The sequence below is a fragment of the Colias croceus genome, chromosome 17 (genome assembly GCF_905220415.1).
Source record: "Colias croceus chromosome 17, ilColCroc2.1".
Taxonomy (NCBI): Eukaryota; Metazoa; Arthropoda; class Insecta; order Lepidoptera; family Pieridae; genus Colias; species Colias croceus.
The window spans coordinates 2,997,432-3,013,813 of record NC_059553.1 but is presented as its reverse complement, the minus strand read 5'-3'; the positions used below and the strand labels follow the sequence as shown (position 1 = coordinate 3,013,813).

The 16,382-nt window shown below is 33.1% G+C and overlaps 1 protein-coding gene across 2 annotated transcripts in view; it reads right to left on the bottom strand.

Moving 5' to 3' along the window:
- Positions 1–2,169: 2,169 nt before the first annotated feature.
- The window catches only part of LOC123699124 (probable beta-hexosaminidase fdl), a 73,869-nt gene continuing 59,656 nt past the window's right edge, over positions 2,170–16,382 (bottom strand). For both annotated transcript variants that reach the window (XM_045645999.1, XM_045646000.1), the window contains 2 exons: positions 5,297–5,480; positions 2,170–4,924 (listed from right to left, as the gene is read on the bottom strand). In XM_045645999.1, the coding sequence (XP_045501955.1) occupies positions 3,193–4,924; positions 5,297–5,472 (1,908 nt within the window). In that variant the 5' untranslated portion in view covers positions 5,473–5,480 and the 3' untranslated portion in view covers positions 2,170–3,192. The remainder of the gene's footprint in view (positions 4,925–5,296; positions 5,481–16,382) is intronic.

Here is a 16,382-nt window from a genome sequence, read left to right as displayed (position 1 = left end):
GTAAAATGACAAACAAAAATAAAATGGGAAATAGGGTAAACGCAGGTATTAACGACCCCTCTAAGGCAATTTCAAAATCAACCATATTTTTTAAGTATACTGGTTCTTCTAAAGATTTATAATTTCATTTTATATGCTAGTGTTATGTTTAAAAAATGTATTTATTGAAGCAAATACATTCTAATAAAGGATTATCTTGTAAAAAATAATTTACAATGTGACTTAGTCGATTGTTGCTATTACCGACCCATAAAAACGGCTGTGAAGCTATTAACGATTTTTATGCAGCTATTCCCGATCGTATGTGAGAGGAGGCCTTTTTCCAGCAATGGAATGTATAGAAGCTAGTGATGATTATGATTACCGATCTTAATAAAATGAAATAAAAATGCAAATATATTCGTATTTTTTTATTGTAGTTATTTTTAATAAAACAAATGAGTACTTTTTAGTAATGAAATAAATAATTATAAACTTTTAAATTAATCAACATAATACTATTAATATATTATGCACATATATTAAATTAAGGATTTCAAACTCTAGGATATTTCGTTATGCTATTTGATTGATTGCTTCGGCGAGTTGTGTTTTACTGAATACTTTTCGCCGCTTTCGTGGCTCCATATTTCTGGAAAAAATATACCTAATTATATGTTTTATGTTAATTGAACCTAAAAAAAATATAATTTTTAATAGGCACCTATTATGTCATAAAAGTAATAAAAATATATTTGCACGCTCAATTACGAGCAGAATGTTTAAGGATCAATATTATCTGTTTATACAAAAATCTTTATTCTACATTCTGCAAATAAAGCAATTTGAATTTAAATTTGTAGATGAGAAACTAAACAATCTATATTCGATCGGTAATAGCTTCCTATAGTTGCTATTGCCGACCCACATGGGTCGGTATTAAAGTATGTAAGTATAAACCTAAATTGTATTACCGACCCATAAAAAATGGTTATTTTAATTCATTTGACCATCAGACTATAAAATAGATTATAATTGATTGATGTCATACAAAATATGAACAAATGCATATTGTTTAAACAAAAAAAAACAATGATTTACTACTGTAACTATTCGATAGGGATCCTCGAAAATATCATAACTTTGTATAAATTGACAACGCTAAAAGACACAACACTAGACAAAAAAGTTTAGTCGCTAATAGATTTTTATGAAGACTCATAGCTTAGATTTAAACTGGTCCATAAAACCACTTGTGTTAGTGTGATATAATAACATAAAAGAAAATAAAACAAAAAGTTACGTTGCTGCCATTGCCGACTTACGGGTCGTTGATACCTGCCACGACTTAAACTGGTGAAGCTAACACCGTCCCATTTTAATTTTAAGTTTTATCGTTTCAAATTACTTTTTATTAATAAAATGTTGTAAGAAATGAAAAGTTGACACTTAAATGCATTGCCATTTAGTAATATAAATTAAAGAATAGATGTCATTTGTTTGTAAATGTCTTAAAAAGATACTCACAGTACTTACCCGAAGGAACAACGGAACAGTACGACACGTCCTGCTTCCACGCTACCCCGCAGCAACTTACGCATTTTAACTCTTTTTTGCTCAGTTACTCACTCTAACGTTAAAGTATACGATGCTCAAGTAATATATTCGTGTATAACTTTGCCTACCTATAGCTAGAATAGTTCTGGAAACGTATAAATTTCGAATTACTTTTATAGGTCGGTAATACCTTCAGATTTTCGATGGGTCGTTGATAGCTGCGTTTACCTTATCTAAAAATGTAACATCAAACACTCCTATACATTTAGTATGAGATATGACTATCCCAATCATGCAATATTTTGTTTTTTTTTGGTTTTGTGCTTAAATTACTTCGCATATTTTAATGAAAATTCATTAAGAAACTGTAAATAGAGTTCGATGTGGAATACAATGGTAGGTATTCCAAAACGAGGACGTTACTTCCAAAATTTCAGCTTTGAATACAAAATGTATGGGAAATTAAGTGTTTGATGTAAAATTTTTAGATATTTCCCGTTATATTTTTAATAAAATTAGTGTCATTTTGCTCATATTAGTTTAAAGTTTTTTGATATCTGCATTCTGCAATAGTTACGGAATAATCGCCTGTGCGCACTTAACAATTATTACATCCTGTATGTATTGTTTATTTCTAAAATAAATATTATAATTATAAAAATGGCCCTAATGTCTGTAAATTATAATAATATCGATATCAAGGTATATAAAAAAATTAAGTAATATAATATTGATGCCTATGCAATATGCATAGCTTTACACACAAAACGAGTTTCTAAAATAAACAAAAAATATATTTTTTGATTATGTATTCTGAAGAGTTTCCAGTTTTTTATGTATTTTCATCAGTAATAATGTGGCTAATATTGCAATTATTAAAGATTACACTGTACTTATAAGAAAAAAAAAACTTAAGCGCAATTTGTAGCAACTTCCTTGGTGTTTATGATAATATCAATTATTACACTTATACATATTTAAATTATCATTTTTATTCTTTTCAGATTAGCCACAAGGATTCAAAACGATTTCAGATCTCCAAATTCGAACTTAATACAAACTAAGATCTAAATAAATAGCAATACATTTGCAATCTTACTATAATATTAAAAAGGTGAGTATCACTTGTTCCATATCAATAAATAATCACTTGAATGTACTTACAATATCTTTAACAATCCACACTTAACAACATAAATATAATAGAGCATTCGGGCTCTTATAATATCAAAAAAATATCTATAAAAATACACAAATACAACTATAAGTAAGACAAAGATGAACGTAAATTTCGTGCATTTATTTGTTTTACAATAAAGTAAAAAAATTGTAAAGGCTATTAAACAAATATAAGCAAATATATTGTGACCTACATGGCAGTTCAGATACTTTCAAACATTTATCTATCTACGTTTGAGTGCTCGATATTCTCCTATATCTAATTAATACGTTCACCAGATTACATCGAGATACATTATGTACAAAGAGTCTATCTATTCAGTTATTCTTAAATCGATTATGTACAGCGCATCTATTTCTCTAAAGTTTAAGTTAACAAGCCGTACGCATACAGGTTTATAAAACCTTAACGATGTATACTTTACACAGAAGAGGGCATTGAAATACTTCTTATGATATAAAAATACTTGACATTGATTAGAGACAAGCGTTAGGGTTATGAGTGCACCATCGAGGCCACAGTGGCATCGCCTCTACGCCCTTGGCTAATAATCGCGTTCGTTGGGTGTCGAGTCTGAGATAAACATCAGCGGTTGCCCCTTCAGGCCGATCCGACCACAATCGCTCAGCCACAGCGGCTGACCTTGGCCATAATCGAGCGTCCAAACCGCCCGGACCCAGTTGTTCAGTCCACAAACATATTTCGCCGCCATCTACTCGCCACGGTTCTACCCCAATAGACATTCCCGGCATCTCCTCCACCCACGGCCTGTGCTCATATATCTGCTGCCACGACCGATATGGGCCGCAGTGTCCGTCCGAATTGTCTCTCCAGGAACCGAAGCCACAATCTAAGTACCACGCGTCGACGTGCGATATTATCGAACGAAATCCCATATCTAAAACAGCTCGTGATTCTGGCCACCGCGAAGCTCCCCAAATTTGAATGCCGTAATGCTTTTTATCTAGCCTTTCTAGATATGGCGATCGCGTTAGTCGCGACGACCAGAGTAATGTCATCTCAGGTAATTTACCTCCGTTTGCTCGTTGCAAGGCGGTCATTGCGCGACGAGTAAATTCTAACCACAAGTCCATAGGATCAGTGTCATTGAAGTGCTGCGTCCAACATCGTTCTGAAACTTCATCTCCTCCGAGATGGAATATATCATCGACACCCGTTAGTTGTAAAATTTCAGCGTAAATACGTTCCAATATTTGATAGACGTGCGGATTTCGAGGATTAAGTTGGCCACAAGGTGGTTCACCGCAATACGCACTCCACGGTTCGACTTCTACGCAGTGCGCTAGATGTCCCAAGCCAGCTGTGGGTCCCCACGCCCACGCGCGTCCTACATGAGCTGGAGTATCGACTTCAATTAAAACCCGAATCCCTCGAAGTCTAGCTCGCCGTACAACGTTACGCACATCTTCTGTTGTATATATCGCTGCTGGTCCATACGCTCCATGTTGAGTTAATTGCGGTGCGCTGTGCAATTTCAATGGAAATGATTGGGAGTCACTTATGTGCCAGTGAAACGTGTTTAATTTGTTAGCAGCCATGGCATCTATGGTCCTTATAATTTCGTGTACAGGGAAAAAATTCCGGGCAGTATCTAGTAACAAGCCTCGGAATCCAAATTTCGGCGCGTCCTGAATACTAGCCGCTTCTAGAGCTAAAAGTGAGCCAGCGTAAGGATCTACCCATATTAATTGAGATAACGTTTCGAAGCCGTGTCTGGCGCCGCAAAATGAAAATGCGCTGATATCTACGTAAAGCGAATTGCCTGAAGGTTGCAAAGTGAGTTTGTAGCTCTCATTAGTATTGAGACGCATGCGAGGATCTCCACTACCGTTAACAGCCACGCGCACGATCACCTCCCTCGCTGGACCGATATCAGATCGTCGACTTTCTGTGTTGCCGCTTCTTTCTAACGATTTAAGGTCTTCAGTGAACAATAAGAATGCGTCGTTAAGATGATCAGACACATCTCGAGATGGCGACGATCGAATTTGTAAGGAAAATCCGTCAGCTCTCACTGGTATCGCGGCGGTGGCGAGGCTGACAGGCCCCGTTGGTTGCGGCCAGAGCTGTGTTGATGCACAGAGCATGTTACAAGTAGGAAGTGACTGTAGTATAGATGTTTCTGCCGCGAGTAACCTCTCACATCTCTCATTCCGACACACCCATGACCATTGTGGCTCCACACCCCTGTAATAAAGAAGATTGGACAAATTAGATATAAATTTTGTGTACCTATATCTTAATCATACGTTTGTAATTTCTTTTCATTCTCACTTTTAAATTCTTATTTATCTTTACATAACACAATACTACACATAACAGCGCTATACATACTACTTTTACTACCGGCTTTAAGATAATCCATCGTATTTCCAGAATCGAGAAAACTTCTTTAAATATTGTCTCTACATTCAAAATATGTGTCTTACATCCTACATTATATCAAACTGCTAAAGATATACTCACGAGTACAATCTATCTACAGTCTACAGTGAATGGTCGCTAGTGAGTTGGCGCTTGTAGCACAACCACGTGCGTTATCTAATACCAAATACTTACGAGTACAAGCTATGCAGGGGTCTATGAGCCTGATCGCCCGTCTGCTGGCGCCAGTAGATGAGCGCAACGCCGGTACAGGCCGCCACGGCGAGCAGCAGCAATGCGCGCCGCAGCCGGCCCACGCGCGAGAAGTGCGCCGACGTGCTGCGTCCCAGCGCTTCGCCCCACGACTTCATGGCTACCACTAGAACGAGATTAAATAAATAAATCTGCGAATTTTTTAGATGGCTGAATGTGGAAAATCAGTTGCAAAATCGATTGATAATATGCAATATTATGCTTTTATTTTGTTTGACTATCGATACTGGTTTTTGGCTTATTTTTTAAACATGATTAGGGGAAAGTTGTGCATATAGTTTTAAAATGCCTCATTTCCTCATTGGTGGGATAACAAAATTAAGAAATTCTGAAGATAAAAATAATGAATTGAATAACAATTGAGATAAAATGTAGTGAGAGGAAAACAAAGAATTACGTTTATTTTTAAATTAGAAGTATGTTGTTTTCATATGTGTATATTATACTTTGTATATTATACGCAATCCTCGGTAGGCTTATATGCAAAAAGTAATAACCACAGGTAATAACCATATAGATAAATTAAGCTGCAATATTCTTAGCGTTGTAAGGCGGGTTCCTAACGCAAAAATACATTTATGGCTTTTATTTGCACATAATCATAAACCCTATAATCTATTTATGCTCCAGTTTTAAGAGATATAAAAATATAACACAAAATTTGTATGTGTTTTTCTTAATGATATGAAACAACATAGTGTTCATGAACAATTTAATCAGTTACTATTTTTAATAAACACGATTAATGACACAAGACTGAAAAATAAAAATGCTTTTCATAATATATTCGACTTCTCAGTATGGTGTTGTTGTTGTTTAGTATATATGATTTTAAGTTTAATTTTCAAACCTTATGAAAATGCGCTAGTTTTCTTAAGTGAGTGCTTATAGCAATTACATTTGTACAGTCCAATTAGGACCAGTAGCTTATGAAGTACTATTGCCGTCATTATCCTAAAAAGTTATGCGTCTGACGTAACCAAGTAACATCAATATTATTTATGCATATTGCTAGAACCAATTTCTGTAATGGATTAAGCGATCAGACTTACATTTTCATTAAGAATTTATTAATAAAGTTTCGTTTGCTGTACGGGGTCCCAAGGTAGCTGGTGTCTATTTCTATATACGGACAAGTTAAAAGGTTCCAGACGCTTGAATTTAGGTCACTCAGTAGTAGGGATGTTTGTATTTCGTACCTCTGTATCTACGGACCGAATCTTACCCTCAACTGTCTCAAAGCTGCATCCTTGGAATGTAAATTAGATTTATATTATTTCGTACCGTCTTGGAAACTAGAGATGTTTTACTAGAGTACATTATATGTTGTTATAATATTATGCTGTATTTGAAAAAAACTTTTGACCTATATAATATACCCATATAATATAAAAATCGTATTTCCTGACCAAAGATGATATAACGTAAAAGTCATATTATGTAGAGTACATAATATTATCTGACAAACAAAATATGTACATACATGTAGCATGTAAAATATATATTTTAAACACTTTTTAGACATCCCTGAATGATTGTAAAGTTTACGACAACGAATATGCGATCCCTCGGGCGCTACCAGACACGTTCTCAAATAAACTCCACTATGTTCATTTTAGAATTGTTTCATTTTTATATGTGACGCTGTTATCTATGAAACATGACGGCATGCGGTTACCAGAATGAAAACTAGTATTATGTACTTCCTAATAATACCTATTATAATATATTTTTCTCAAAACGCAATAGTTTAGAATTTAGATTCAAAAATAAAAGTTTTACCTAATTGTAACCTTTCAAGTTTAATGTAAAACGTTTTTATATAATAGAAACTATTTAATCATACTTCTTCATCAGTTTCAAAGAGGAAGTGAAGTTTCTCAATTGTTCTAGAACTTTACAAATTTTTAATGTATTGCCGTTGCTTATAACTTCTACGACAAGTGAGCGTTGATATAATTATCTAATTAAGTGATTGTTCTGCTTAAGGTTACAAGAAAATTTTATTTATTTATGAATTTCAGAATTTCAGTGCAATCTAAAATTGTTCAAACAGATTATGGTACATCAACAATAACTTATGAATTCGTGTATTCCGTGTGTTTTAAAAACATAAATTATGCCTAAACTAGATTTCCGCCCGCGGCTTCGCCCGCGTTTGCAAAGGAAAACCCGCATAGTTCCCGTTCCCGTGGGATTTCCGGGATAAAAACTATCCTATGTGTTAATCCAAGATACCCTCTATATGTGTGCTAAATTTCATTGTAATCGGTTCAGTAGTTTTTACGTGAAAGAGTAACAAACATCCATACATCCATACAAACTTTCGCATTTATAATATTAGTAGGATTATATATTTTTATTTTTTTTTAATTATTAACATATCCTACTTAGGTTAGTTTAGTTAGGCTGATGATTCAACACGAAGTAAAGTCGGAAAGTCAAGCGTAAACTTGATAAATTATTGCCCGCATATATTATTGTGTGACATATTAAAGAACAATTAATTATTTTGTCTAAACAATATTTTTCATATTTAAAATTGAAAGATAGCTAAGTTATCTATCTAAAGCTTTGGTTTTAATCAAAAGATTTTCATACAAATCAACATATTCAGCAAATGTAGAAACTACAAACCGTTCAAATTTCTTTTCAATTTCCCACTATTTCGAGTGTTTCGTATCCCGTTTACATATTTTATGTCGTCGCCGTTCACAGTAAGCTCTCGCATTCCACCGATCTCACCAATTTCTTTAAAATAACATCGAAAAACGAACGTTGGCACATATGAGCTGAGACGCGTTTAATAATACGTATCTATATAAAAACTAGCTTTCCGACCGCGGCTTCGCCCGCGTTTTCAAAGAAAAATCCACATAGTTCCCGTTCCCAAGGGATTTCCGGGATAAAACCTATCCTATCTCTCAAGTTGGATCGAACTGCACATGGTGTGCGAATTTTATTACAATCGGTTAAGTGGTTTAGGAGTCCATTGAGGACAAACATTGTGACACGAGATTTATATATATTAAGAAAGATATATCGAATTTATTTAGTAGTTTTTACTAAATAAATTCGATATAGATTTTGAATATGCAGGACACAGATTACTTGAAAAGGCAGATTTGGATGAAGCTGAAAGTTTCAGTGGAACATAAATTGATAGATGAATAATACAATACATATCTACATACAAAAGCAGTTGTATAATAACGTATAATAGAGAGAGAGAGAGAGAGAGAGACACGAATATTATGTGAAACTCTATGAATGGTAAGGAGAGCTAAGTTAATTATTATTATTGAATCAATATGGTATTTTTAAATACGCGACTATTTCTTACATTGTAATTTTATGAATGAAAATCTAAGATATCAATTACTTAAAAACAATAATTAACGTTGCGAACTTTTTGTTATTATTACAATATCATTGGCATTTTTAAAGGCATTTTGCATTCAATTACGTTTGTGTATCTATTTATAGTATTATAGGTACTTTAATAATAATTTCAGTACATTGTATTTTCCGTCTAAACTGAAATGTAAAATTAATCGAGGGGAAATTCTATGAATATTCAATTAATACCTTTTCAGCTTAGTTGAATGGAGTTTTCGTTTTTGTAACAGCCAAGTTACCAGGGCAGCATGAAGTATGCAGAGCGCGTTATACCAAGTTCTGAGAGCGATGAAGTGACGCCAGCTAAGATGCAATATTGATTATAATACGTATTGGGGTCTTGCGACACGTTCCTGTTTATTATAATACGGTAGACTACATACGTCCAGGTAGTTGAAACGATCTCCTACGTGGTCCTGTCATCCTACTCAGTTTATTGAATACCTACTGTGAAAGTTCTTCAAATTCGTGGGGAAATGATAAACGTAATAAAATTAAGGAATGGAATATTATCTAATGAAATTATATTTTTTTAAAGAAGTAGAGATACGAGTGAGTAATACAAGTATATGTATAACACAATTTAGTTCGTATTTCCATACAAATAATAATATTATGATGGAAACCGTTATTTATAAAGAAAATATTACATTGCAAATAACTTATTTAATCCAATTGAACATAAATAATGTTAGATACGTTTCATTATTATTTAGGTATCTGGTATTATACGCATTTCCTTCAACAATTTGTGTTCATCTATATTTTAAAATCTGTACGTCCTTACTTTATATAACAACGTTGACGACATTGGACCTCCGTAAGCGATTTAACTATGCAACAAAGCGAATTCCTGCGGCAAAAGTTCTTAGCACAAGACAGGAGACTGCTTCTTATAGCATACATGTTATGCTTGTTACAAGATTTATGTGTGCAATATTATAATAATGTGACTGCTGGCTAATGTTGGTGGCTTATATTTTAAGTGTAGATAAATAAGTAGATAAGCGTATAGTTTTTCAAAAGAGAAACTATGGAGTTTCTTGCCGGTTCCCCTCTGTAGAAACTGCTTTCCGAATCGGTGATAAACGGTTAAAAAATGTCGTAACGATTAAAAAGTGCTTCTAGAAGAAGTGTTATTGAATAAAAGTGTTAATAAATGCTTAAGTTTGAGTTTTAAGCTTCCATATACAGTACTATTGTGTAATAATTTAACAATCCCTTAACAAATCAGGTCTTTGCTGTAATTTCCTTTAAACCTAAACTCACAAACGTCACACAGTTGCAAAAAAAAAAACAATTTGCTATACGTTTAGAAAAGTATAAAATAACAGAATAATTTATTAAATTACATATTAAATAACATATGCATTTTAAAGTGTAAATTGCGAGAACTATAGTGCACTTGCAGACACCACGCGGGCTTCTCCCTGGAGAACTAACATCTGCTGGCTACTATGTAATTTGACACTGATACAAACTATATTCCATAATTCACAAACAACTTTATGCTATTGCAATAAGGGTCAAAATTGTACCTTATTAAGGCTTCTACTAATTAATTGCCGATCGTTTCAAGTCACGTAGACTCAGCTTAATCAAGAAGTTTTGTAAAATTTAATGTACTTGTACAACAATCTGTTTCGCTGATTTAATTAGGAATTTAATTGTAATAGAGTATTTCGTTTTAGCCCTGTAGCTAGCTCTTATTGGGAATGTTTTGTTAAAACGGGTAGAATTTTGAATTGAGAGATTTGTTATTAAATAAGTTCTTAGCTCTTTTTGGGGTACAAACCTGGTGATGCTATATATGATGCTATATAAAATATATGTTTAAAACCGCGGGATTTTAATTGTAATAGAGTATTTCGTCTGTAGCTTTTATCTTATTGGGAATATTTTGTTAAAACGGGTAGAATTTTGAATTGAGAGATTTGTCATTAAATAAGTCTTTAGCTTTGTATGTGATAGTATTAAAATGTATAGTTCAGGATACATCGCCCATTTTTGCAAGTGACTATAACTATCAAGCTAATTTTCCGTTTGTAGCTTTATTTTGATGAGACGCCCAATAATTTCGTGTACGAAAGTCTCGATTGTGGTAGCTAACAGAGATAACAAGGATAAAAAATTTTGATTTGATGGTTCTCAAATATTTATTACTAACTGAATGAATTTTTTTTTTGTTCAATCTCAAGATAATTACTAAATTATTCGAAAAAATATTTGTCCTACAAAATCTATGGTTTGTTCAAAGAGTCCCCCTTTCCAAAGTGTATCGATAACGAGGTCATCATAAATGATTACTAACATGCTGATTTTTTTGTTTTCACTTAGTTAATGTTTATATAATTCAACAGACATATTGTCCTACAAATTGCGTAATAAATATTTGAGAACCATCAAATCAAAAAATTTTATCCTTGTTATCTCTGTTAGCTACCACAATCGAGAGTTTCGTACACGAAATTATTCGGTGTCTCATCAAAATAAAGCTACAAACGGAAAATCAGCTTGATAGTAGTCACTTGCAAAAATGGGCGATGTATCCTGAACTAGTATGTTTAAAACCGCGGGATGTGGTTAACCTTTACTCCTTCTTCCTTGTTCCTACACCCTATAATATAAACGTGATATACCATCAAGTGGAAACCTAATATAAAATGCATATTGTAACAAAACAGAAGTATCACAACAAACAAACAAGTACCAAAATGGAACCGCTAAACTTTATAGTTAAATTTAATTTCCGATCTATTTTCGTCCCGCTATCTAATACGGCCGCGAGCTTGTAACTGAATAAAACAACTTTTATATGATAGCGAACGGACCTACATTAATATTCTATTTGCAAAATTGTTGGTTTGTAAGTTAGTTTATGGAACCACGTGGTAGTTGTAGGCATATATGTTGATATAATATGTATAGAAATGTGCGAAAGTCTTGTGGTGTGATTAGACCTTTTTAATTTTTTATACGTAATTATAACCAAACTTCTCCGAAACAGCATAATAGATTTTTCAGTTTTTTTTGTTTTTTCGGTTCGGACTTATATTATAAAGCTGAAGAGTTTGTTTGTTTGTTTGAACGCGCTAATTTCGGGAACTACTGGTCCGATTTGAAAAATTATTTCGGTGTTAGATAGCCCATTTATCGAGGAAGGTTATAGGCTATATATCATCACGCTACGACCACCAGGAGTGGAGCCACGGGGGTAAAACCGCGCGGAGCAGCTAATAATTTATATTATTGTTACTAGTTAAATGTACACTTACAATTACTTGAGCCAATAGTTTATACATAAACGAGTTTATGTATAAACTATTGGCTCAAGTAATAAAATACACATTCTAAAGCTCGATAGAGAAAAAAAAATATATTGATGTATCTACATACATCAATATATATTTTTTTCTCTCTATAATAACAAGAATATAAAATAACAAAAAAGTATCAAATTAAAATTTCGATTATTGATGTGTTCTTATTTTGCAGACATATTAAAAAAAGCTTTATGAATTAAACCAACCAAATATGTACTAATAATCATATGTTTCTAAGTGTTAACTATCCAAAAATAAACCCTCAATAACACATTGTAAATATACATCAGTGTCCATTTAGAGAATTCAAATTATTTACAAAATACACAAGCTATTTCCGACGAAACACAATTTATGTTTAGACGTCTCGTAGGCGAGCTTTTAGCTCTACGCCGTAACGTCTACGTGTCTACGAGCTCCGTAGCAGCACATCAATGTAATATTAGATAGCGTTGTAACTTGAAATAGATTCTGTATAGAGCTTTGATATGTCACTAAATATACATCATTATTTCAATATGTTCCATCATTTCATTGAATATATGATTTTTAAGTGTTTTTATATGAACAACTTTACAAGATCCGTGGTTTTCAAAATATGGCAATAAATAAATTCAACCTAGTTCTTAATAACTAATATATGAAATAGAGAAAGTTCTAACACCAGTGTTTTTATAGAACTACTACTAACTTAACTCTATAGAAAATTATACTTTATTAAATGTATTTAATAATACGTCGTCCTCGTCAAATAGTGTTCTAGTACGTGGCCCAACAGCTGGTCAGTGGGGCACACACTTATACATTATTCACAGCAATCGATCAGATATATCTTCAAAGAAATTATTGCCCGCCGCGGACACAAAGCCGCTATGTTAGCTTAAATAATTAAATGTTATGGGCTATTTTATACGGACAATCAATAACTCGTAATGTTGAAAAATATTTACCATAATAACTTTCATACAATTTTAATTATATTTTTATAGTTTGAATTTGTTTTCTCAATTTTATTAAATCCGCTTACGTGCTTCGTCCCATTTATGCTCGATAAAATTCGGCCAACGGTAAGATTATTGGGAAAATCTGTAATGCGAATAAATTGATTTAATTTGCGTCTTTTTAATTCGGCCCGAGCCTCCAGTTTTTATAGCCTTTTTCCTTATTTTCTATTTAATAATTCTATTTATAGAATTATTTAATAACAAAATCGTTAGCTTAGCTTTAAAAATACAAATGAAAATACATCGTTATTTAGGGGAATGATTGAAATAGTATCTAATTAAAGAAAGGAAAACGATTTTTATTACAGTAAAACAAAAAACATAGAATTAAGAATCTCAAGAATTTACAATATATTTGAGCGAGTAATAAAGCGTTGTTTGAAAGAAAATTGCAGTTGCATATGCTGGATATGAATAGGTCAATACACAATACTTTCATATGATGTAGACTGGAATTCTTACTATTGTCGAGAACTTTCCGGCTTTTGTGTTGCCGTCGAGCGTTATAAGAATGGATCATGAAAGTTTTGCGAATTTTATCCGCAATTCGATATCCACGGGTAAACACGAGATTACATTATAATTTTTATAATATACTTGAGTCTTATTACGTTGTGTTACGTCATTTTGTTCGGTAGACGACATAATTGTATAACTTTGTATACCTACGAAATAAAACTTGTACCAAAACTGATATCTAGTAGAATGTAAAGCATATAACGCTCTTTTTCAGGCTATATTGAATAGTTTTCAGCACTTAGCCTTATTTTTTTGAATATCTAAAGAAAAGCGTTTATTTGCTAAGCAAATCTTCATCATCATTATTTTTATATAACACACAACGCAATATAATAAACACCGAGTTTGCAAGCATTTCAAGTTCGTTTTAAAATGCGAGTTGACGCGATTATAAAAATAAAATGGGAAGCTCATTTAAAACATTCGTATAAAGTGTGAAGCTGCTTTTAATTCGGCGCTGAAGGGTTGAAATATAGTGAGCCTGTCGTAATTACTGGCCAGTGTTATCAACATTGAAATGTAACCCGACTCCGCTCATTAGTACTGTAATAATGTAGCTGCGTGTATTCGTAACAGCAATACCTATACTATATCAGCTATCTACCTATCAATACTAATATTATAAATGCGAAAGTAACTCTGTCTGTCTATCTGTTACTCAATCACGCCTTAACTACTGAACCAATTTGCATGAAATTTGGTATGGAGATATTTTTATACCCAAGAAAGGACATAGGCTACCTTTTATTGCGAAATATGTACCACGGGCGAAGCCGGGGCGGACCACTAGTACCTACTAAATATATATGATGAAATAAGATCATAGTGGAATAGTGTATAATGTATAAAATTTTTCGTAGTACGAGTGTGTAGAAAAGTTTACGTCCTATATTTGCTGAGTTTACAAAGATTTTAGTTTTGTGCAAAAAGGGGTTAAATATGGCGTAACATACATGCATGTACGCAATTTGGAATGTATCATTTTAATGTGCATGTAATCATAGATTAGGGATAAATATGTATATCATTTTTATACCTGCATTTAAATTTTCAATAAAAGCGGAGAAGCTTAAATTTTAGATTTTTGTTAGTTAACTAACTAATTTTTTTTTGTTAGTTACAGTTTGTATATATAGTTAACAAACCATATGATTCATGAACGAGAAAGCTCTATTGACTCTAACTACATTTACATGCAATCATTAACAATAGTCGCTGAAAATAGTTCCACATCTGATTAGATTTGTATCGGATATTTATAGCCGCGACCTTCTGAGGTCGCCTCGCAGGTTGAAAAACTCTACACTTGAATATTGAAACAAAATATACTCCAGCCTCCGCCTAGCTTTCTGTACTCCAATTATTTATTTCTATGGCCGCGGTCGCAATGTTTTTTTCATATAAATGTTTGGCGAAGTAATGAACATTGAATGTAGTGAGAACAATAAGAATGTTTTAGTAAAGTATTATTACGTGCGGAGTCGTATCGACCGGTATAACGTACAAGTTAATGGTTATGGACTATGGACTACGGAAGATTCTAGAAATTAGTAATTTTTTAAGTAATAAGGTGGCAAAGCATTAACTATATATTTGAGACCGAAAAAAGTTGTACGGAATAAAACGTCACGATAAGAAGAATTGATACGATCTATTTATTATGCACATGATGAGGTAGGTGAAAGTATGGATATCTTTTATTAATAACTAGCGGTCCGCCCCGGCTTCGCCCGTGGTACATATTCAAGTTTTCTCTACATAAGAACCATCCTCGTACTTCAAGGAATATAATAAAAATAGAATTAGAGAAATCGGTTCAGCTGTTCTAAAGTTATGCGCTTACCAACACATTTTGGGATTCATTTTTATATTATAGAAGAAGAAGATTACATCGTATTTTAAAAATGAAACAACTTTTCAAACATGCATTTAACGTTACGTGCGACTGCATCAGTTATTTATGCCTCTCCGTACAACTGTAATCGAATAACTTTAGCGTGTTAGTCCTAATTATAAATGTCACTGACCCGTTTTAATGTTGTGTGAAAAGTATTTTCAAAATGCAACGACGGCATGTCCATTGTGCCTGAAAATTCCATTGCGCATGTCCAAAAACAGTATTTACACGGAATAATATTTCTATCGTAAATAACAGAAATACAGAACGACAAAAAATATAAATAATTAACGAGCACACACTCTACGTTCTATTGGAATAGTCACGAAGATGTTATGGTGGTTTTGTGGTGTGAGGTTTCGAACTTATGGCGTACGTAATAAGGTTTAAAATGGGGTGTGTGGTGTTTTGGGTGGCCGGCAAGCACTAACTTACCTAGTGGCAGCGTTGGGGACGGCTACACGCGAAGTGACTCCGAGTTTTAAGGTTGGGCGCCAATATCTCGACCGAGGCGAAATTTTGTCGGCATTCAATTGTAAGTACAAACTTTGTTTTTTAATTAATTTTTGGCGTTTATCTATCGTCTATATAATATTGCGACTTACTAAGATACTTTTTGCTATGGATATTAAGTAAGGTGTATCATTATATTATTATTTCGACAGAATTTGTGCTTCATTTTTTATAGAAACTAAATTAACTTTTTTTTTCAAAGTATCTTGTTTGTTCCACTTCCAAAGTAAATTTAATATAGCAAGTGAGTCAATTAAACTATTATAAATACTGCAGTGTATACTTAAGTTTATTTTACTATTACTACCATTAGGTAGTACCAAAGTATTAACTTTAAAATCTTTACACTCAAT